The 25,239-nt window shown below is 36.7% G+C and overlaps 1 protein-coding gene across 18 annotated transcripts in view; it reads left to right on the plus strand.

Annotated features, from left to right (window-relative positions):
* SYNE1 (spectrin repeat containing nuclear envelope protein 1) overlaps window positions 1-25,239 on the plus strand; it is a 476,190-nt gene that overhangs the window by 144,419 nt on the left and 306,532 nt on the right. For 17 of the 18 annotated variants that reach the window (XR_008422842.1, XM_053904367.1, XM_053904354.1 and 14 more), the window contains 9 exons: window positions 348-455; window positions 3,918-4,055; window positions 5,965-6,129; window positions 15,096-15,208; window positions 15,765-15,933; window positions 21,120-21,216; window positions 21,997-22,199; window positions 23,919-24,083; window positions 24,519-24,671. Coding sequence is in view for 17 of the 18 variants with exons in the window: in XM_053904367.1 (XP_053760342.1) it covers window positions 348-455; window positions 3,918-4,055; window positions 5,965-6,129; window positions 15,096-15,208; window positions 15,765-15,933; window positions 21,120-21,216; window positions 21,997-22,199; window positions 23,919-24,083; window positions 24,519-24,671 (1,311 nt within the window). In the remaining variant the exon portion in view is untranslated. Of the gene's footprint in view, window positions 1-347; window positions 456-3,917; window positions 4,056-5,964; window positions 6,130-14,802; window positions 14,991-15,095; window positions 15,209-15,764; window positions 15,934-21,119; window positions 21,217-21,996; window positions 22,200-23,918; window positions 24,084-24,518; window positions 24,672-25,239 lie in introns of those variants that run through there. The other variant, XM_053904370.1, reaches the window with a different exon arrangement.

The raw sequence follows: 25,239 nt of genomic DNA on the forward strand, positions 1-25,239 counted from the left end.
ACCCCCAGGCCTATGTGTTCAGTCCTCTCCAGCCATTGCTCTTCCTGAGTACTTTTGTACTTACGGCATTTCCTCTTGAGCACATTCTCTTAATTAAATTAGTGTTTCTTGAGAAAGTAATGGAGGTAGATAATTTCAATATTCAGCAAGATAATTAAGCTATTTTTTCTAGATTTAACTTTTGCCTCTTATTTCCCAAAATAAGTGAGGGAGAGGAGAGAGAAAAACTTTCAGAGACAATTGGAACTTACTAAATATTTGGGGCATTTTAGAATCAGCCAGGTATTAATCAGCAATTAAATAAATGTACAGTCATTGATGATAACGTAATGTCTGCTGGTTTCTAGAGAGAAGACGGGCTAATTTTGAAGGAAACAAAAGTCTGGATAGAACAATTTGAAAGAGATTTGACAAGGGCACAGATGACGGAATCAAATTTACAGGATAAATATCAGGTAATGTATGAAGAAGTGATTTCAGTTTCTTAAAAGCTTTTTAATCCATGTTCAGTCTTTCTAATGATATTAGTGAGAAAAAAATCTTTAAAGAAATAATATGTATTATCTTAAGTTTGCATGCAATTGTAATAATTGTCTGGTAAGCATCTAACTTTGGCTCAGGTCATGATTTTATAGTTCATGGATTCAAGCCCTCCATCAGGCTCTGTGCTGACAGTTTAGGGCCTGGAGCCTGCTTTGGATTCTGTGTCTCCCTCTCTCTCTGCCCCTCCCCCACTCACACTCTGTCTCTCTCTCTCTCTCTCTCTCTCTCGAAAATAAATAAAAAATAATAATAATTGTATTTCTGGGTAAATAAGTAGTTTTAAAAAGATATAATACATTTATATATTGTAATATGATTGCCCTTGTAGAAATAATTAGCACCTCCATCACATTGCATAAGTATTTCTTTTTTGTGGAATGTATATATATAGTTACATTCCAGTCTCTTAGCAAGTCTGATGACTATAATACAATATTGTTGTCTATGTTCACTATACTGTGCTTTTAGATCTCTAGGATTTATTTACTACTCATCAGAAGTTTGTGTACTTAAATAATATCTGTCTTATCCCCACCTTCACCCCCCATCCCTTGGAAACCACCATTTTAATTTGTCTTTATGAGTTTGGCTTTTTGAAATATCACATGGAGGTAATATTGTATATTATTTGTCTTTTTCTGTCTGCCTTATCTCACTTAGCATAATGTGTTGTCACAAATAGGAGGATGTCCTTTCTATGATATTTAGAAATATAGACATCTCTCCCTCTCTCCCTCCCTCTCCCCCCATATCTCTATCTCTATCTCTATCTCTATCTCTATCTCTATCTCTATCTCTATCTCTACCTATACCTATATCTATCTTTATCTATATCTTTATCTATATCTTTATCTATATCTATATCTATATATCTATCTTTATATCTTTATCTATATCTTTATATCTATATCTATATCTATATCTATATCTATATCTATATCTATATCTATATCTATATCTATCTATACCTATGTCTATGTCTATATCTATATCTATCTCTGTCTTTCTCTGTCTCTCTCTCTCTATATATATGTATATATCTCATATCTCCTTTATCATTCATCCATTAATGGGCACTCAGGTTGCTTCCATATCTTGGCTATTGTGAATAATACTGCAATAAACATGGCAGTGCAGATACCTCTTCAGTATCCTGTTTTCGTTTTTTGGGTGTATCCCGGAGGTGGCGTTAGTAGGTCTAGGTTGTGTGTGTCCACCCTCCCTGTATGTAGAGCTCCGAGGAGGCTTCATGGCTTAGAACTCAGAGTCTTAGAGATGACCCAAAACACAAACATCTAGTTGTTGTTTTTCTACAACTCATGATCTGGCAGATGTCACATAACAAAAAATCCCACCAAAAAATGAATTCAGCGCCGCATTGAAAACTACTATAGAATAAGCCGAATTTAATAAAGGCTTGCAACATGAATATTTGGAGCGAGCCCATTAATGGGATCAGTTTCTATTGTGACCTGCCTGGTTCGACACTGTTGTACTCACACTGAGTCCAGGGCTGTTGCTGCTGCTGTTATTCTGCCCACCCCCCATCTCCTTATACTGCCAGTACTTGGATTTCGGCTTCCAATTTTCACTGTTAAGACACAGAGTCTTACAACCGGTTTTCCCCACTAAATTGTAATTCACTGTATGCAGCATGAACATTTTCCTATTTAAAACAGCATCGCATTTTAGTGGCCAAACTATAATATATCCTAGTCTATATTTCAGTTGGTTTTGCTACATAAAAAGGGGCAATGATATGAGACTCAACATGGCAGATGATAAAAGATATAGCCATTGGCATTAGTGTGTGATTTTATATAACACATAAATTCTTCCTGACTTTAGGTAGATAATTGCGTCGATATTATATTATTTGAACATAGCAAAGCAGTATGTATGTGTTTATATGTATGTACATTTTTTGCTTTGAAAGCTAGTGTAATCTTTTTTGCCCAAAAATACAATTTTCTGGATGAGTCTCATTAAAAAATGATGAAACCTGTAAAGTGAGAATAGAAGTACAACAACAGAGTAAATCTACTTATTAGACTAGTGTGTGTTTTAGCTTAGGCATAAATTATAAAAAATCAATTCCAAATTATGAAGTTACCTGTTGTACAGATGTTATTTTATAAAAGGAAAACAAAAGATTAGAAAAGCACAAAATAGAAACACTCCCTTCAGACCAAAGATGAAGGGCTGTTTCTTAAAAAAGGGTTAGAGAGCTTGTGAAATCTGAATATAGGGGACATTTTCGTCTGTGTGTTTCTTACATAATCAGCATTTTGTTTCTACTTACCATAACAGTGTATTTTCCATTTTTTTCATTCTGTGGAATAAAATTGAAATTCTGTCAAGTAAAATTAAAGATCAGTTTTATGTTTTGGTATTTTTAAATTACGTGAAGTTGGAGGAAACGGAAGATAAAAGTGGTAAAATAGTTACTCACCGTCTCCCCCCAGTGTTCTTCATGTGAACTTACATGTTTGTTTACTCGGATTCTTTCAGATGTGTTACCTGCTAGATTCTGTAGGGCCATTCTTACGTTCTTTAACATAATTACACATTTTAGTGGCATGTTCAATTCATATTTGGACGTGGAATTTTATTCCAGGATGTGCTATTTTAATGTAAAATGCGGAACTTTTATTAAAATCACTACTTTTTTAGATTAGCATTTGACTTATGGTTAAATCTACATATTACAAATTTATGTTATACACACTACGATAAAAGAAATGACACGATAATTAATATTTTAATGCCATAAAGTTAAAGCAAAATATTATTATATAAATGAGGTCCCCTATGTAAAACTCTTTAGATAGCCTTACTTAAACACAAATTTAGATGTCTTCAAATTAGTAGTACTTTGATGTATATAATTTGTATCTCTAAGTTATTTGGTTTATTATTTAACTGTTATTTACTTTGAAGTAAAGCAACTATTTTGATTATTAACATAGGTTTATATTCCTGTTTTCTACGATTTCTTGATGAGCATGGGCTTGTACATAGATTATTTAACTAGAAATGAGAAATCTTAGGTTTTACTCCTGCCTCCACTACTTGTTCTTGCCAAGTTACCTCTGGGCTTCCTATGGTAATAATAATAGGGCATGTCGATGTTGTAGGGTGATGGAGAAAGCCAGACGAGATGATGTGCAAAGAGCAGTTAGCCTGGGGCCAGGCTCATCATCAGGGCTTGATGAATGGCAGTGCTATCAGTATCACGACTTGTCATCATTATTATCAACAACGTATATTGAGTGTTATCCAAATATGAAGGATTGTTATTTAGGAAATGTGGTTTCCTTTGCTTTTGCTGTTTTTGACTCGTGTCCATGTCGTTTCTGTTTTTCCTCTTCTAGTCATTTAAGCACTTCAGAGTTCAATATGAAATAAAAAGGAAACAGATCGAACATTTAATACAACCAATACATAGAGACGGTAAATTGTCACTTGACCAAGCATTGGTAAAGCAGTCCTGGGATAGAGTGTCCTCCAGGGTAAGTTCTCTCGTGATTAATTTTACTAAGGCTTATGTAATTTAGTCAAGAACATTTTCCATCGTGTTTTCTAAACAGTGATATGTCATCTGGTCCTACTGCCTCTAGCTGAGGAGGGAAAGACTTAGCCATGGGAGTTTTCCTTTAAGTTAGTGGAAGTACTGAACTTGGTTGAGCAACTCTTCTGCTTTGTCTGCCCTACACGTAGTTTCTTTTTTCTGTTTTTATTTTTTGTAAGATTTTTAAAAAATTTTTTATTTGTTTTTGACCGAGAGAGAGAGAGAGAGAGACAGAGCATGAGCGGGGGAGGGGCAGAGAGAGAGGGAGACACAGAATCCGAAACAGGCTCCAGGCTCCGAGCTGTCAGCCCAGAGCCTGACGCGGGGCTCGAACTCACGAACTGTGAGATCATGACCTGAGCCGAAGTCGGATGCTCAGCCGACTGAGCCACCCAGGCGCCCCAAACACGTAGTTTCACGTAGTAGATGATGGCTTGAAATCCTGCAAGACCACCTGGGTTACTGCTCACTTTACACAACTAAATTCTGGGTTGTTTAGAAAAGGTGACTCTCCCAAGAATGGAGCCTCAATAACTTCTCTAAAGTCTATAGCTAGGTTTCATCAATAGTTAGTAATCTTTGTATATGGACATTTAGTTTTACATGCTTTAATTTAAGCAAATCTTCTTTTTTTTTTAAATTTTTTTTTAACGTTTATTTATTTTTGAGACAGAGAGAGACAGAGCATGAACAGGGGAGGGGCAGAGAGAGAGGGAGACACAGAATCTGAAACAGGCTCCAGGCTCTGAGCTGTCAGCACAGAGCCCGACGTGGGGCTCGAACTCACGGACCGTGAGATCATGACCTGAGCCGAAGTCAGACGCTTAACCGACCGAGCCACCCAGATGCCCCTAATTTAAGCAAATCTTCTAATCTGGTCTTTCATGAACCTGAAGAAAAACTGCTCAGTAAATTTCATGTTAATATTTTGCAGACTTAAAGACCAAAATTTCAACCTTGGTCACTGAAACTTCTATCACTATTGAGAATATTTGTCTTGAACTTCTATTTACTTCATTTTTACAATCTAATCTTTTCCCCACAAACTCTACCAGAGAATGGGTTAGTTCCCAAGCCCCTCAACCTATCCCATCTGGTATTCCAGTAAGTTAGGAAACAGTGCTTAAGACTGGATAAAGTGGAAGGGCACCTGGGTGGCTCAGTCAGCTGAGCGTCTGACTTTGGCTCAGGTCATGATCTCATAGTTCGTGAGATCGAACACCACATTGGGCTCGGTGCTGACAGCCTGTCGGCACAGAGCCTGCTGTGGATCCTCTGTCCCCTCCTCTTCTTGCACTCTCCTCCCCACCCCCCCACCCCCCAAAAGAATTGGATAAAGGGGAAGAAATGAAGAAATGGTTAGGGAATTGTAGTTTCATAGAAAGAATCCTGAATGTTCCTTTCCCTCCAGAGATATCTAGATGACCCTGATTTTTCTGCACCTGTTCCCCTGTGTGAGATTTTAAAGGATACACAACAGTGTACCCAGTGTATAACAACCACGTCCTGGAGCACGTCAGCAAACCCAGTCCTTTCCCTTTCAGCAAAGGCCAAATGGAAAAATCAGTGGGGGCTTTGTGCTACTCCTATAGGTAGAAAATTGTTTAAGCTCCCAATAATACCCTTCCGTGTCTAAGGTGTATTTTGTTTCCTTAAAATTTGCTTGTAACTCTAATTTCCTCCTGATTCTCAAAGTACCGCATTCAGAACACAGATATTTTCTTACTTGATAGTTATTAAAGTAACACAAGATGATTAAGTTAAATCCTTATGGGGGCTTTAAAAGTCATTTGAGGGAATTTAAGGAATTGTCCTCTGAGAGACATTGTTTTTCCACTTTTGTATTTCAGCTCTTTGACTGGCATATACAGCTTGATAAATCTCTCCCTGCACCTCTGGGCACCATAGGTGCCTGGTTATACAGAGCGGAGGTGGCCCTGAGAGAGGAAATAACCATTCAGCAGGTGCATGAGGAAACGGCCAACACAATACAACGGAAACGCGAGCAACACAAGGTAAGAGTTCTGGTGGGGAGACCTTCCTGCACAGCAGTCCTAGTGTTGTCTGAAGACTTGGCTGTTTAGAGCTTCCACTGACGCGCGTCTCCCAAGTGTCCATTCACATAAGTTCTAAGATGTCGCACTTCCGTCTTCCTTGCTTGCTAACGACAGTTCCAGTAGATTTATTTTCTGAAGAATTTTCTGGGCGGTTATCTTTGTTATTGCCGTTGCTATATGTTATTTTTTGAAAGGTAAGCCCACAGACACATTTATGTAATAATGTGGTTGGCCGTTGGTTCTAGACCTCATTCCTGTCTCTGTTCTCAAAGGAAGGCAAGCCAAGTTACCACATTTTTATGTCCTTTGCTATGAGGGGGCAGGGGGTCAAGGGAGAGTGGGGATTTTAGGAAGTGGTGGGATTAGGCGTTGATGACTTTTATTTGCGACTTTTTTAGTGTACTGCAGAGTCAGCTGTGCTTAGTATAAATTCTAACATCTTCCTTTTTGGGTTTTGTGGGACCTAACTAAAAATGCTGTTTTTCACTAACATCATATTAACTCAGTCCTGTGTTTCGTGCAATTGAGTTTGTGTACCTCATTTACTGTCATCGTAGGGATTACTGTATATGTGGAAACCAGACAAGGGGAGGTGACCAAATATGGGCAATCTGTGGCTCACGTATATTTTCTACCAAGATAGGAATATTTTTTTACTGCTTCAAGGAAATAGACTGTTCTATGTTCTAAACTAGACTGTAAGGCAAATTCATGACAGATTTGGTTTCAGGCCCCTCTGGGACCTTATCTTTGAAACTAGAAATGTAGAGGTACAGAGGTGCCATGGAGTTTCAGCTCCTGGCCCTCTCGGCTCGACTCACTCACCCCAGATCTGGCCACCAAACAAGATGGACGCAACAAGATTTTGTGTTCCTGCATGATCGGTCAGGGTCCTTTCTGCGTTTATTCTTGGCCCTTCTTCCGTTGTAATCAGTATTTCCAGATGCTTTAAGTTTTGCTGTTGATCTCTTAGCCTCTCCCCTTCTCACCACCACCACCATACACAAAACACACAGAAAACTCCCTAGAATCTGCTTCTCTGGTAAGTATGACTTTGGCGTCTGCTCCATCGCTGGAGATACACGCACATAAAATCCAGGCCTGCTAGTCTATACTGTCTCTGAAGATAGAGGATAAGAGATCAAGTCCCAAGATTTTTCTCTGGGACTGAATCAGGTTAAGTCTTCTTAGAAGCAGAAAAACCTGGGCTATGTCCTTGTTGAGATTCCCAGTATATTAAAAATAGGGGGAAATGCTGAGACAGGATTACACAACAATACTGCTTCAACAGATTAGCAATTCGTTGTAACTACCACCTAATGCGTCATGTAACAGTTGAAATAATGTGTAACTGAGGTGACTAATTCATACAAAAGAAGCTACCGTAGGGTTTAAAATCAGATGTAGAATGGGTATGGATTGTGGGTTAGATGTGCTAATTCTGTGAGTACATGCCGAGGGCCTACTGTGTGCCAGTTTTATGTACAAGGTGCCTCCAATCTAGAAGTTTGAGACACAGCATGTGTTTGTTGTTTGCATAATATACTTAGGTCTGATTTAAATGCTCCACCACAGAGAAAATGTCCAAGCACATTGGCTGTGCTATTTACCAGTTGATAAGATTGAGCAGACATGTTAATTCACTGCACACTCTAGGCTGCAGCAACACCTGCTGAACGTTGAGTTTTAAGTTGGATGCACACACGCTGTCCATGTGTCTCAGTGATTATATGAACTGAGGCCCCTCATGACTCTCCTGGCTCCTTTGAGAGATAGAGACCCTGTGCCAACCATCAACTGTGCAGCTGGAACCACCTTTTTTACCAGAGTGTAACGAACAACCATAAATGCCAAAATGAAATGGAGTAGGGAAAGGAAAGGGGTAAGAGCTGGAGAAGATGCTTATCTGAGACTAAAAATCAGAAAGGACTGAAGAGAAGGTCAGGGAATGCAATGAAGAGACAACAGGAAGCAAGCAGAGGCAAGTAAGGGCTAGGACTAGGTCAAGGCAAATCTCCAGAATGATCTGTTTACTGAGGTAGGGACTTTTACTAGGTCTGGGCACAGGTACTGAGAGTAGTAGAGTCATAAAACAATGTCATTGTTAATTATAAAATCAATTCTCATTTATTTAAGATATATTTATTAGGTACCTATAATAAGATAAGCTTTGATGATGTAAGCAGTTTGAATCATTGTTGAGATAACTAAAATTCTAGTCTTCTTCAGTAGAAGAATCAGCCCATCAACTTGGTATCACTACTTTGTGCTGGAATATTGGGCTGGCTTGGAAATGCAGTTCCCACTATATTAAGAATAGGGGGAAATCTTGAGACAGGGTTACACAAATAATGGAAAAAAGCACAATATAGGACTCATTAATACATAAGCAAGAATGTTTGAGAATATTGTCTACTTATCCCAGTCTAAAAGTAACTATGGCTTTGCCATGAAAACTTAGATAGGCTATCAAGATCTCAAATTTTTGGTTTTCTGCATGGTTCACATCTTTAAAAAAAAAAACATACCACATGACGATTGTCTGTTAATACATAATCAGTGTTTGAAAACGTGATTCAGATAATTTTTAATTTTTTTTGGCAAAGGGGTTATTTTACAAATGGTTCTACCAAAGTTTTTTTTTTTTTTTAACTTAACTTACATGTAGGTAGGATCATATTATTCCGAAAAGCAAGATACACCTTTACTAGCTTTTCTATTTTCCAGATACCTTAATGCGTAGTTATCTAGAAAGATGACAAAAATAGTCATAGTTAACTATAATTGAGTATTCAGCTATGTTTCTGTCTTAAGTACTTTATTTTGCTAAGCAGTTGACATGCAGGATGTGAGACAACTATTATTATTATCTTCACTTTGTCAATGAATAAACTTGAGGCAGACGGAGTTTAAGTGCTTTGCCCAAGGTCACATAGCTGGTAGTCCAGATTGTTTTAAACTCTAAACTTAACTATGCCCGCAAAACTATTGCATGTAATACATGTAGAGTAATTAAACTTACTAGTTATTTTTTTAGTAGTAGAGCCTTGGCAAAGTAAGGCTTTTCGTCTTAAGGAATTATGCAAATAGCCATCAAACTCTACCACCTACTACCCATCCATGTTGCGGTTATCAATCCTACATAGGTCACTTCCCCTCCTTTTTTGAAGATTTAATTTCCTGCATGGCAATGCATGCCATAATTCTTAAAAACTTCAGTAACCCATAGATGATTCTGCCAAAAACCTGGCCTCTTAGTTTCTTGATCTCCTGTCTTTCAGTGATCCCATCCTTCCCTCTATGCCCCTGATGGGCATAAAGCATGGTCTAGAACTTGTCATCACCAGTAACTGAAACTCCTTCAATGTCTTCTTTAAGCATGTATCTCACTGTCCAATCAAACTTGCCCTGGCTCCAAAACGCACGGACTCCGTGCTCTTTAATCCTTTGATTTTACTGAGTCTCACCCTCTTCGAGGCATCCTTTCCTTTTGTACTCTATTTAAATTCAGTGCCGAATCCGCAAAGGTCACTCCTTTGTACATACGCTAATTGTCTTGACCAGGTTTCCTTCGTCCTGTTGTCCTGATTAAAACATAACCCCGATTGAAGCCAACTCTCTGCCTAGTCCCTGCCCACGCACATGCCGCTGAGTGTGCCTGCAGAAAAACACACCCCCAGGCACGATGACTAACCCAAGTGGGTCCTGACTGCTGCCTGGCACTCCAAAGGCATTTCCCGATTCCATTGCCTCTTTATTTCAGGGACAACTATTCCATACCTTGTCCCTTCAAATCTTCCACACCTCCTCCCATATCCTTACTCTCAGCTGGTGACACTGCTTCCTATTTCTCTGAGAAAATAGAAACAATCAAAAAAGAATTTCCGCCAGCTCCCACGACCACATCAACCCACCTACAAGCATCTGTGCCTGAATACCCAGTCTTCACTTCTGTTACTAGGGATGAACCATCTGTGCTCTGATCTAAGACCAGCCCCTCCACATGTGTAGTGTATGAGAGCCCATCCTCCCTGCTCTTCTCCAGTAAACAATTCCTCTAGTTCTTGCCTTTTTAGTTTTTTTTTCTCTTTCTGCTGGATTTTTCCCACCGACATAAAGTATATGCTGTTAATCCTCTCCTCTTAGAGATTATTTAAAAAATAAATAAAATTTAAAAAATAAAAATTGTCTTTCTTCCTCCTACTCTTGCTTCCAGCTACTGTCCATTTTTCCTCCTTCCTTTTTCAGTGAAGCTCTTTGAAAGAGTTATCATGCTCATTTTGGTTTCAGAACTGTCTTTTCCAATTCTTTCTAGAACCCATTTGGATCAAGGTTTCTCTTGCCATGCTATTCATGTCAGGTTCATGAGAGTTCTCCTTATTCCTCGCTTAATGGTCAATTCTCAGTCCTCGTCCTACCTCACCTATTAAAAGGATTTCACATAGTTATTTCTGAATCCTTGAAACACTTTCTTCATTTGGTTTCCTCATTTTCTTTCTGCTCCTCTTGCTGTGCCTTTCTAATCTTTCCCGGTCTTTCCACAAATATTTATTGTGCGCTCTCTGTGTGCAAAGTGGTGTTCTAGGCATTTGTGATACACCCAGAAGAAAAACAGACCAAACCTACACTCATATAACTTGCCTTCTAATGGGGGGAGGCATATAAGAAATAATAAACATAAATAACTAATAAGTAAAATTTATCTTCAGTTAGAAAGTAAAAGGACAGAGAATATTAGGGGTGTTGCAATTTTAACGAGGGTTGTCAGTGAAACTTCACTGAAAAGATGATGTCAAACAGGCAAGCACATCCCCACCTCAACCCCTTTGCCCTTGCCATTGTCTTTTATGTTCTCTTTTCCTTGGCCTGAAACATCTTCCCACTGATCAGTCTCTCAGTATGTTCTTCCTTGTCTCCTTTTTTCCTTTACTGAAATGCCACCTATTAGTCAACACTTTCTTGGCCACCCCTTTGAAATCGCAACTCCTTTTCCCTCTTCTCTATTTGATTTTTCTCTTTAGTATTTATCTGCATCTCAGCTGCTCTTTTAATTCTGTATCTCAGTTAGTGCTTGGTTTTCTATACTGTAATGTGAACTCTGTAAGGGCAAGAATTATTGTTTGTTTTTTCACAGTTGTATTCCCAGCCCCTGAAAATGATTAGAAATATTCAGGCTTTCAGAATTTTAACTGGGTCAATAACACCAATTTATACTTACTGGGAAATTGCCCATTTGACTATGTTTTCAAAATTATTGCCATAAAATTATTCAAAATAGTTGAAGATATATTTTTTTGGTAATCTTTTCTGTGCCTGTAGTTAAGCTCCTATTTTTCCCCAATATTGTTTCTTTGTATCTTCCTTCTTTCCTTAATTGCACTTTTGACACTGTTGATTTTCTTTGTTGGAATCTAACCATCTTTTTTCATCAACTTTCTTACCCAAAGAATGATGACATCACTCTGTCTTGTGTGAGAAAAGCCTGGCTTAGTAACAGAGGGTAGAAGCCAGGGAACCAGTCGCAGTAATCCGGGTAGAGTGGCCTGAACCGGGATGGTAGTTCTAGAGATGACGAAAAATGGTCAGATTCTGAATATTTTTTTAATGTTTATTTATCTTTGAGAGAGACAGAGTGAGCAGGGGAGGGGCAGAAAGAGAGGTAGACAGAGGATCTGAAGCGGGCTCTGTGCCGACAGCAGAGAGACCTATGCGGGGCTCAAACTCACGAACCATGAGATGGTGCCCTGAGCCAGTGTTGGATGCTTAACCGACTAAACCACCCAGGTACCCCTGAATATTTTTAAGGCAGAGCAATTTGCAGCATTAGATATTTATTGTGAAGAAAGGAGAGTCATATTTGACACTATGATTTTTCAACTGAGCAATTGGAGAATGGAATTTCCATCAGTTGAGATGGAGAGACAGTGAAGCAGGTTTGGGGAAAAAGATCAACAGGTTAGTTTGGGGCATGCTAAGTATGAGATTTCTTCACATCCAGGTGGACATGTAGAGTAGGCAGTAAGAGATAAGAGACAGGAGCTCAAGACACAGGTAGAGGCTGGAGATGACTGTTCAGAATCATTGGCATATTGAAGGATGTTGAAAGCTTTGAGACTAAAGATATTAAATAAGGCAGTATAGACAGAAAAAAACTGTCAAGAGCGGAGACCTAAGGGAATCTAATATCCAGAGATCAAAGAGTAGAAGATGAACCAGCAGAAGAGTATGAGAAAGAGCAAATGGTGAGGTGGGAGGGAATCCAGCTCCTGTGTTGTCTTAGAAGCTAAGGAAAGCAACGTATCAATGATAGGGCATTTTCAATAACATGGCTACAGCTATGCTTTTAAAATGCAAGTTTATTCATTTCACCCCTCTCAAAACTTCCCACTAGCTTCTGCCTACTTAAAATAAGCATTCCAAAATTCTTACAAAGGCCTGTGAGGTCCACAGATTCACAGCCCTTTTCCTCTCCTCCCTTCTCCCCTGCCCCCCACCCCTACTATGCTAGTACTTCTTTTGTTCCATCTCAGTGACTGAGAGAGGTGCACTGATTGCTCCCACAGCTGCATAGATTTGTCAGTTTCTCCCTATAGTCCCATCAGTTTTTACTCAATGCATTTTGAAGCTTTCTCTTAGGCATGTTCAGAATTAACACAGACACTAGTAAATTGGAAGTTTCATCCTTAAGCAATTAATGATATAATGATTTTTATTCTCAAATCTAGTTTGTCTGATATTGTTACACTCATACCAGTTTTCTTTTGTTAGTATTTGAGGGTTCTGGCTCATTAGGATTCTGAGTTTTATTGTTACCACCTTATCCGAGTTCCAAGACTCAACTTCTGCAGTCATGGTATAGATTTTTGCCCCAAACAATCAGCTTTTCCCATTGGTTTTTGCTAGGTCTGTGATCCAGTTTGGGGTCATAATTTTTAAAATTAATTAATTATTTATTTTGAGAGAAAGAGGGAAAGAGAGAATCTCAGGCAAGCTCTATGTCCAGTGCAGAGTCCTATACAGGGCTTGATCTCACGACTATGAGATCATGACCTGAGCCAATATCAATAGTCAGATGCTTAAGTGACTGAGCCACCCAGGCGCCTCAGTTTTGGGTCATATTTTAACAGGAGTGGGAGACCTAAGAGATTTTCCTTACTTCCTGCAGGTGCACCAGTGAATTAAAGTCACAGACTGTGCTCAGCATCTAGCTGGTTTTTAGTGAGATGGCTTTTCAGAGATCCCAGTGATGTCATGCCCACTATAGTTTCTTTATCATATTTTTAAAAATATTTTTGTTTGTTTTGATACCTTGTCATGATATTTTCAGTTAACTAGATACTGACTATAATAAGGAAGACTTCTTAGAAGGCAACTGGACATATGGGTATTCCAATATAGTCAGAGACCCCTACTTACACATTAACATACAGTCACATAGAATAAATCGGAGCTGGGCGTGGTGATGGGTCTAAATTTGCTCTGCACTCACTTGAGTGGGTCTCAGTGAAGATCATAAGCCATAGAAATGTGCCAGGAGGTTATAAAGGAGGAAAAGAGTGACTGAAATACTCATAGCCATTAGTTGCTCTAAGACAGTCTTCTGTCCCCTGTGATCAGCTCCTGCACAGAATGCCCTCCCTCTGGGCTTGAGAAACTTGTGAATATCTGAGCAGTTACCTACAATTCCAAGCAGATCAATATATTATAATAACAAAATTTACCAGGATAGAAATAGTTTTCCCTTGGATTTTTCTACAGTGCAAAAGCTAATGTCCCTCAAATTAAAAGGCACAAACACATATGACCTTTATGTGAACAAATACATATGACTTTAACATTTTAATTTATATATGAGTGCCTTCATTTTTTCCCCCTTCCATCAAATGTCTCTCTTACTTGTGGCTTTATGCTTTTTATTGCTTCTATTTTGTCCAATTAATCCACAAAATCTTCATGTGGGTTAAACTAAATGCTAATTTTAATGTATTATCCTGATGGGCTAATGGGTCTTACTATTCATTGAGTGACAAACTGCTGTGTGTTTATTCTGTTATTGAGAAACAAACTAAACTCTAGAGAATATGGCATGAAGCATCTTTCATCTCTCTTTGCTTCTATATGAGAAATTGGCTGGGAATTGTGAAACACCTGTGAAGTCTTTATATGAATAAGCCTACCGACAATGAAAAACTCAGAAAACAAATAGAAATAAAATATTAAAATTTGTGTAGTTCTATACAGCCTATAAAGAATATTTATAAACATCACATTTGATCTTTCCAGTCTGATTTCTATAGGACATTCCCTGTGCTTGTTTGAAATCTTCTAACCATAAGAATATTTAATAATATCGTGATATATGACTTACTTTAGATGGCAAGCAAATTTCACTTTATAATAGTCTGCATGTGTTAGAAGTAAAATAAAAATAGTGATATATATGTATATATATATATTTATATATAAAACCATTAAAGGGTTAAACTAGTTGTGCTTAGTGTCAAGCTTCTAAAAACTAAGGGTTAAACTAGTCTTGCTTAGCTTTAAGCTTCTAAAAACCAGTTTATTCAAAATCAAGGAAAGAGAAAAATCCTAACACATCATTGTTTATAGCAGCAACTACATTTTCCTTTGGACCATGTGCCTTTAAAATGTCTGAATACATTGCTCTGCAACTGTCGTGTGTGTTTAAAAGATGCCATAATTATTAGATACAGCTCTAGCACAGGTCTTAGGGATAAGCACCAGGGCTCCTGTACAAGGTAAAAAGCCTATGAAAGGCACCAAGCCACATCTGGATGGAGCAGCACGATCAAATTGTTGAGTACATTGACTCATCGGTACAAGCTGAACATTATGCTTCTTAGCCTCCTGTGAACATGTTTTCTCATTTTTTTATTTTTTTTTTTTAAATCGTGTCTTAGGATCTGCTTCAAAACACAGATGCCCACAAAAGAGCATTCCATGAAATCTACCGGACCAGATCTGTTAACGGGATCCCAGTACCACCTGATCAATTAGAGGACATGGCCGAGAGGTAAGAGAATGGCTGGTTTGAAATGAAGTGTCTTTTTTTTAAAAACTCGGTGGATGTTTCTTCCATTTCTTTTCTTTTCAATGAATTGACTGTTGGTTTTTTTTAAACAGAGGTGCTTACATTTAGTACATAAAAATTGAGCTCCCATAGCATATGCTAAGAATGCTAACATCCTAATATGTTATCATTTGCAGAGAGTAAACCTGAATATCCCCACAGCCTGGAAATCACAGAAATGGTTTCTTCAGAGGCTGTATTTTTATTCAGCACCGTGAGGAACATTATGTAATATTGCAAAAACAGCTTATAAAAGAAACAGATGAGAGTTGTCTTGGCAGGGGAAAGAACTAAATTAAATACTTCAATCAATCACGATTTGCCTTTAAATCCAGAGCTAGAAAAGGAATCAGAGCTCCTGATAGTGATTGATCAGCCAGAGTTTAGAAGACTTTGTGCTTGTATTATATTTAGCACTGACGTGTAACAGGTTAAATAAGCACTGCTCTGTTACTATTAGTTACTTACATTCTGTAAATTCTCGGTGTTTTATTTCTAGGTTTCATTTTGTTTCCTCCACATCAGAGCTACACTTAATGAAAATGGAATTTCTAGAATTAAAGTACCGTCTGCTCTCACTGCTGGTTCTTGCAGAGTCAAAGCTGAAATCTTGGATCATCAAGTATGGGAGGAGAGAGTCCGTGGAGCTCCTTCTGCAGAACTACATCGTAAGTCTCTCTGGTGCTTTGACAAAGAAATCAGAGGACACGTGGATTTAGGATTTAATACCTATCGGTTGCTTTGACGTTGTAGTTTTTATCTTGAATTTAAACATGAAGGTACCAGTATGTTAAATGGGTTTGATAGAAGTTAGTAAGCTTTTCATGGTAACCTGAAATATACACTTAATATTCTTTGGAAATACAGAAAGACTTAGCTTCATGAATCATACCGAACCATTGTGACTGGCTTTATTGCTTAAAAAAAAAAAAAGAAGTTTTTGCATTGCATACCCATGACTTTGATTGTGAGCTCACTATTGAAACTGAATTAGAATACTTAAAGATCATCCTCACGTCTCTAAGAAAGAATCATTAGTAGTTCAGAAAATTCTGTTATCCAAAAGGGGACTGTCTAGTTTTTAGATTATTAGGTCCAGCACGTCTCTGAGTTTCATTGCTTCTTGTGTGCGTTCAGGAAAAGTAAAATTCTGTCTGTGAATCTCTGTACCAATTTAATTTTTAAAGACTATCTTATATTTTGGGCTGTCAGTATAAATAATTCTATATTTACATGGAATAGTAGCCTTGCATTAATGAAGAAATTAGGTTGTTCTATCAGTTTTCACTACATGTAATTAGAGAGTTATTTATTAAAGGTAATTTATTTCTGTTAGCTAAACATACCCCCGCCAAATTTATTAGCAATACAAACTTGTTTTCAAAGTTCATGTTCATAAGGCATCTCAGTCCTGTACTTCACCACTTGTGTTTAATCACAAATTCTAACCTGACTAGTGAGCTTTGTAACTGGAATGATTGAATGTTGATTAAAACCATATCTTTGCTGAAGCATTCTAGAACCAGAATGTATTTTGCTATATTTTGATTACATTTTTAAAGTGATTACTGAACAAGATGCGTTTGGAAAATAAATAGGTTTACAGTAAAATCTTCCTGTAGGTTTACTATAATTGTCTTGGAAACAGTTGTCAAAAAATGTGAAATCTGTTATATGGTATGTTTCCCTTATTCATATTTAATTGTTATGGAAAGTCATGAAAAATCTTATTTTTTAATTTCAAGCAATTACGTTAGTCTTTTAAATATTAAATTACAGACATGCATTTATATTTTTGGATTTAGTCATGTCAAATGATACACTCTGAGCTCAGTAGGTAATTATGCAGATCTGTCTTTGTTCTAGCTATTTAAGGACAGCCAATCAGACTGAAATGCTTAATGGGGCCGTTCCACCAGGTTAATGTTCTAATACAATGATGTTAGTAATTCTCTTTGACCTTCTCAGATAAAAGATATGTAAGTAGAGAGTTGTTATAATGATACAACTTTCATAAATATTAATTAAAGAAAAACAGTACTTCTGTTTTCTCCATGAAGAGAAGTTCACTAAGCTGCTAGATTTAAACTGCTACACAACTTAAAATAATTGGCAAACTTGATCATTATGCTACACATGTGACATTTTTATGACCATTTCTGCATATTCTTATTCCGTAGTGAAAAATACCTATTTATGGCTAACCCGTCTTTTCTGAAAAGGGCCTTAAAGTATTTTTTTGTTTAATAGTTTTAATAACTGGGATGTTGTGTGTTGTCCATGAGCCCAGTGTCCTCCATGTGTAATCTTCTAACCCAGTGACAACCCCAGTGGCATTTTCACATGGTTTCACTGAGGGAATCAAGCCTTTCAATGCTCAACCCACATGTTTTAGGTGGCACAGTTGGTAAGAAGTAGAATCAGGATTTGAAGTCACATCTTCCCGAACCAAAAGCCATGCTTAAGTACTGAACTTTTTACTAATCTAACAAAATTGGCTGTGAAAAGTTTTTTTTTTGAACTTAAAAGACCAAATAATTAACATGATTTCCTGTAGCTTAGTGAACTAAGGAGTATAGCTCATGTAAATATTAGTTCCATTTAATGTTAGCTTATATCTGACAATGTTTTACACTAATATACTATAGCCTGATAGTGAGAGTTGTTATTATTTATGTTATAGGCAGCATGGTATTGGGGCAGGGGGTGGTGAGGTAGGAGAGATTGTTACATGATATTAATAGATAAAATAATTCATGTTACTAAATGGATGTTACATGGGAATGTGTTGAATCATGGTTCAGCTACTTACTACCCATGTGACTTTATAAATAACTTAATTTCTAGGAGACTTAGTTTTTCCCAAATTTTTAGTAATAATAATAATAATAATAATAATAATAATAATAGGATAATAGGGGCTTTTGTAAGAAACAAAGATGGACACATATTGTTTTCCTTTCATCTCACACCCCTTAGAGCTTCTCTTATCCCTTTGGAATTTGTGAGAAAATAATTTTCTTTAGAACGGACCATTTCAAAGAGTAAAGACTTTCAAACAAAATAATAAAATCAAGTTCTTAAATCCAGTCCTTCCCTTGGTTTCTAAAAAAATTTATTGTAATGAGCCATATGCTGCTACATCATCTAATAACCAAAGTAATATGCAGGATGTAAAGGTTCCATAATTATCTCTTCCTTAGTTTGAATTCTCAATTCATCTTATTCATATGCAAAAAAATACATCATTTTTTAAAGGGTTAGAGAATCAAAAAATGTGCTTCCTACTTACCTCTTGTACTAGGTGCTCAGGTATGCAGCTGTTGTGAGCTAAAGAAATTCTTGGAAAATATTTCATGAATGCTTGTTAATTAAATCTAGGCCACATCCTATTCATAAGAGATTACCTACTGTAATATAAGTCAGGAGATAATTGTTTTGGTTTTTGCTGTCAGAATTGTTCTTGACATGGCCATGTTTGTTAACACATGCTTCAATTTTACTATGGAAGAAAGAAGGATCATTCTTTTTCATAAAAGAAGAACTCTTAGAATTGTGGCCTATATGAATGCAACATAAGTAATGTGAATTTTTTTTATTATTTGTAATTATTTTATCAGTGTAAGTAGGTGATTCTGTTAAAACCTCTTCTCAAAGATGATTTTTAAAATATTAAATTACCTGGTTCAGCTCCATTCAAGTGAAATCAATAAGTGAAACTTACTTATTATCTCTACATTGATCTTCCACTAAGTAGAAGAGTAGAAGTTTAGTATCTTCCACTAATACTTTGAATTTAGTGGGATAAAGAGGTATCTTAATTTTCTTGAAGTGCTATCAACAATAACATGGCTTATGTGTTGAACTTGATATCCAAAAAGTAAGCCTTATTGTGAAAGAAATAAATTAATCCCATTATTATTTTAAGTATACTTTTGTGTTTACATCCTTCTGAGAGACTGTCCAGATAGCTCTTGGTGAAAAGGAGATTTAGCAGTCCTCCTACCAAAATGATATTAATAGATAAAATAATTCATGTTACTAAATGGATTTACTCTGTATGTGCTCTCGTGTTCATTCTTAATTAATTTGTAAACAACTCTAGCAAAGCATATTTAATTAAGTCTTTCTGTCCAGACAGGTGCAATTTCCCATTCTTCTGACACTTAGAACAATTGTTTTTCCATTTAGCTTCTTGAAATTTGAGCCAAAAATAAATGGAGACTATTTTTTAAACATTGCCAAATATATTTATCTCTTCAGTGGTCTACAGTGTCTTACAAATTAGTTGTAACTTTCTTTTTCTGATCAAATTATGGTATGTTCATTTGGTTAAATTATGCTAAATTTAAGTTACAGTAAGTTACTCTTCCCCTAGTTGGAGAACAGGGAAGGTTAATGAAGTAGAACAAAAGGCTGAAAAATTAATTAGCCAGACAACTATTGTTTTACTTCATTCTCAGACAAAAATAATACAGCCTATTAAGTTACTGAAGTAAATATTCATCATGGAATCCTTCATTCCAAGTAACTCAGAGCTTTCTCTATTCACTCTATTCCTGAAGAATAATTAATACATAAATAAAACATTTTATAAGCATAAAATGCTATGCAATGTGTTATGTATGTAATGCTTTTAAGTATTATCTTGCTATATGATAAACATTTACCAATGAAATTGAGGGATGTCTGTGAAATTTTTTATGAAGTTTTAGATCTGCACTCAAACATTTTGCATCTCCATATTAAGCATTCATCGGCATATTACACTGGACTTCAGCTGGTTTTTAAAGGCTAATTTGCATTTTATAATACACTAATCAAGTATTTTAGAGGATTCAAATCAGAGGAACTAGTTATACTTAAAAGAAATTAAAGAGCCTTTGGTGATATGTTAACTATAATTGCATTATTTTTTGGCTTTATAATAGCAGGACCAATCTTTGAAACAGGAGCTATTTCATATTTCCTGGAGTTAACAATAACATTTACCTACGGATTTCTTGTGCGCTCTAAATTTTACAGTGTCAGTTTGTAAATTACTATTACTCTAGTAATAGTAACAGTAATAGTAATATGTAATATGTAAATTACATACAGGTATAGATACATCTTATCTGTAATTTAAAAAAAAATTAATGTTTACTTATTTTTGAGAGACAGAGCAGGAGGGAGGGCCAGAGAGAGAGAGAGACACAGAATCTGAAGCAGGCTCCAGGCTCTGAACTGTCAGCACAGAGCCCAACACATGGCTTGAACTCACGAGCCATGAGATCTTGACCTGAGCCAAAGTTGGATGCTCAACCAACTGAGCCACCCAGGCACCCCAGTAATTTTTGTAATTGTAGATGAGATATGTGATTATTTAAAATTTTTCTCCTAGTAAACATTTTTGTACTTTCTGTTTTGAGGAAAGTGTGCACTGTGCCATTTATTTATAATCTAAGTTCCTCAGAGCCATCTTTCACTAGAATTAATGTTCAAAGAGCCACACAATCCCACAGCTAAAACACAGTTGGATACTAAAATGTTCTTCCAGATTTAGTGCTTTCTAAATGTTAGCCCCAGGTTGTCTGGAGAAACTTCAGTCTGTTCTAAAAACAAACCCTTGGGTGGAGAAGAAATAGAGTATTTTCTCAATAGTGCTGAGTTAGAATAAAAGTGTGGAATCCGTTTATATTCTCAGAATAATCAGGTTATTTTATGGCAGTTGATTTAATTTGATATATTTTTTTAAAAGGTTGAGGTTGGTAAATTTGGGCAAAATATCCATATATCTATCCTGAAGAAACTGACTTCAGTATTTCTACATATGCCTAGAATTTGCCATCTTCTAACCATTACCCCTTTCTAGTCTTTTATAGAAAATAGCAAGTTCTTTGAACAATATGAAGTGACATACCAGATCTTGAAACAGACAGCTGAGATGTACGTCAAAGCTGATGGTTCAGGTAAAAAACACTGACAGAATTTGTTGCCATGTTGAACGCAGTAGAATTTAGAACCTACAGGTTTCTGTGTGATCACATCATTTTTTGTTTTTTCCCCGAAGGATCTTTTTATGACCAGGCCATTGGCCTGGAGAACACATATTGGATTCACATATTGGATTCAGTCCCCTTGAGTTTGTGCAATGCCTGTCTAACCTATGTAATAATGGTGTGTGTGTGCGTGTGTGTGTGTGTGTGTGTGCGCACGTGTGGTCTTCTGAGAAGGGGCAAAATAAGTGTTCAGTGTCTAAACTGTGATTTTCTAACCTATTTGCAGTTCTGCGGATTAAGTGAAAAAAACAGTAACTTGAGTATCATTATCAAGTAAATGAAAACTTAAGTTACTGTGGATACACAAATTGTAACTAACGTATGTTGGCTTCATTTTGTAAATATATCTGTCATATTGAATCGAAAATGAACTGTAGCATTTGTGATCAATACTATATATGTGAGCATCTCTTTGAGTACATACAAAATGTGAACAAATATATATGTCATTTATTGCATCCCACTTATCAAAAATTTTAAATATATTATCACCTTTAATCTTTGTAAACAGCTGTGAATATGGTATAACACATCCCCAGCATTTGCTGAATAAAATCCTAACATTTCATCTGTTAACTTCATAATCTGAAGAAGAATTATAAGTGCAAACCAGTATATAGACCATAGAAAAAAGGTTTGGTAGATTTCGAATAAAAAAGTAAAGATTCTATTTTGGTTGATCTGTTTTAGTGGAAGAAGCCGAGAATGTGATGAAATTCATGAATGAAACCACAGCCCAGTGGAGGAACCTCTCAGTAGAGGTCAGGAGCGTGCGAAGCATGCTGGAAGAAGTCATCGCTAACTGGGATCGATATGGCAATACTGTGGCTAGTCTTCAGGCCTGGCTGGAGGATGCTGAGAAAATGCTAAATCAATCAGAGCATGCCAAAAAGGTAATGTCACTTCCTACAAAAGAAACTGACAACGGTGAGCCCAGTGTGGGGTTCAAACTCACCAAAAGAAATGAGTCTTTCACAGCATAGTTCTCTAGAGAGTGTTATATCTTTGCAAGTCTGACTCAAGAATCTTGACTTGCCTGAAAAACTGTGCCTTCAGGTTAGTAAATTCCTTTAGGCCAAGAAATGCATTGCTTTATAGAAGTTATATTAAAACAGTTCCCTATCGGATCAGTTCAGTGTTTTGCTTTTGTGTTCAGAAGAGGAGGAACCGATGGCTGGACACCCAAACCCAGTGGGCAACAGAGGTCGCTATACTCACTATAAAGTCTATACTTGAAAGGCTCTGACCTCTGTGGTCAGAAATCCTCTGTGGATTTCCTAATTGAAGAGAGGATAACATAATACTGACTCTGTATAATGACACATGCCAGTTGAACATCTGGGCCATCACGTTTTTGTCTCTTTGGATATTCTTTTTTGCATTTTATCAACCCTCAGTCAAAGGTCTTATTCCGGGCAAGAATGATCTTTTTCCTTCGATTCCAGGTGTGTATGTGTGTGTTCAAGAGTTAATGTTTTGCTTTAATGTCACTTACATTAAAATATCACATAAAATGGATTTATTATGTACTTCTTAATGGGAATCTGGCATTTCTCCCATGAAAAATCAATTTATAAGTAAAAGATATTAAAATGCCAGGCTCCCATTAAAAAAGTATAGTAAATACATTAGAATTAGTGCTTACTGTCCAAGATCAGTTCTTGTGTGATTGCGTTTTGCGAGTAGATGCATTGTTTTTAAATGTTTACCACTCTGTGTTTCACACAGATGAAAAATTCTTGTGTAGCTGAGGATGACAAGAATTGTATACCCATACAGATTTTGGCTTTTCTGATTAGACTGACAGTGCCCTAGTAGATGTCATATGTGTTAATTTCATCCAAGGGAATATAACCACCAGAAACAGAAGTGTTCTCATCTATTTATGTGGGAAGTCCTCCCACACATGGTTTTATAAAATAGGTTTTGAATTCTCTTTGGTATTCTTGGTTTATACTGTGGTGTATGTGTATAAGTATGTACAAGCACACATGTATTAACTTGAAATCAGCAGAAGACTGCTTCATTGTCAGAGGAGTAACTTTAAACGAATGAAAAAGGATGTTACTGTATTCAGTGTTCCTGGCCCAGATATTTAATTCAAAAATTGTTTTCAATGGTTTATATCCATGATTGTTAATTATCTTCATGCACGATATTCAGATTTTAAAATCAAAGGTAATAGGTCAAAGGTTTATTTATAATCTACAAAGAAAACTATACATTAGTCTAAAATGTTGTACCTTTTATATGACTCTGGCACTGGTGTTTACCAGCCTGAAGACTGTACAAGTCCTTTACACAACAAAAATTCGTTTTTTTATCTGTAAAATAGAAATGACAGAAAATGGTCATTATGTGTTTGTTTGTTTGTTTGTTTTTGTCTTCAGCAAAAGATATGGCCAAGCCGTTCTTATAAAACGACACTCAGCATTTCTAGCTCCTATTTTTCAACCTCTCTATTGAAAATTGCATTTGGAAAAAGAACTAAGATTTACCTTAAAATTTGCACAAGTTTAGAACAAAGATATTTCACATAGTCTGGTTACTTCCATATCATTTGTTGAGTTTTGGTTTGTGGCTTACAGTAATGTGCATCGTTTATTGTTTAGGATTTTTTTCGAAACTTGCCTCACTGGATACAGCAGCACGCTGCCATGAATGATGCTGGCAATTTTCTAATTGAAACATGTGATGAAATGGTTTCCCGAGATCTTAAACAGCAATTGCTATTGCTCAATGGACGGTGGAGGGAGTTGTTTATGGAAGTCAAGCAAGTATGTCTTTCAAATCTATGTATGCTTAGAACATGCATGTGTTACGAACATGCTGATAAACAGTCCGTTTAGAGGCTGTTTTATTGTTGCAGCATGGACTTATTTAGGCAGAGTGCAGATGTGTTTGGAACTGTTATGTTTATTTTGGGTCCTTTATTCTTTCCCACTTACACATTACAGAAATGTATACTTTGGTTAAGGATTGTATTGACATATGGGGCCTCATGTTTGAAATCATAATTCTTCACTTCTGTGCTAGTTTTTTTTTTTTTCACAGTAATTGGACTTCCTTCAAGTATATCTAAAATAAGAATCAGAAATCAGTCTTTCTTACCATATAACAATTCTAGAAAGTATGTAAATGTGAGGGTTACAGGCTCCCAGGGGTCGGGCTTAACTGATTTTCCGTGTTGTGCTTCTCCCTTTCCTTAACAGTATGCTCGGGCTGATGAGATGGACAGAATGAAGAAGGAGTACGCAGACTGTATTACTGTCCTGTCTGATTTTGCAACTGAAGCCCATAAGAAACTCTCTGAACCCTTAGAAGTCTCTTTTATTAATGTCAAGTTATTAATTCAAGACTTGGAGGTGAGGGGGTTTCTGGACAACAAAGTGAAAACGTGTTCTGTTGTGAAACGAAAGATCATTCATGTTACTCAGATGGTTGCAAAGTTTTCCTGTCTCCTTGGCACCCTTTTGACATGTGTGCATATCCTGATTTGCACCTCAGAATTAAAGATTGCATTTAAATAAAACAATTTATTTGAATTTTTTAATGTTCTATTTTTTTAAAGGTTAATTTATTTGAGAGGGAGAGAGAAAGTGCGTGAGCATGAGGAGGGAGGGGCTGAGAGAGAGAGGGACAGAAGGTTCAAAGCCGGCTCAGCGCTGACAACTGTGAGCCCAGTGTGGGGTTCAAACTCACCAACTGTGAGCTCATGACCTGAGCCGAAGTCGGAAGCTCAACTGACTGAGCCACCCAGGCCCTCTGTTTGAATTTTTTAAAGATATGTTTTGACCATACAGTAACTTCAAAATAGGTTTGTTTGTTTTTTTTTTTTTTTTAATTCAGAGATTTTTTTTTTTACAACCAAATTACAAAGGACTAGGAGAAAACAGGAAACATCTACATCCAACACTTCTACATAAACGCCTC

Source organism: Panthera pardus, unplaced genomic scaffold (genome assembly GCF_024362965.1).
Source record: "Panthera pardus isolate Hobbes unplaced genomic scaffold, ASM2436296v1 HiC_scaffold_17, whole genome shotgun sequence".
Lineage (NCBI taxonomy): Eukaryota > Metazoa > Chordata > Mammalia > Carnivora > Felidae > Panthera > Panthera pardus.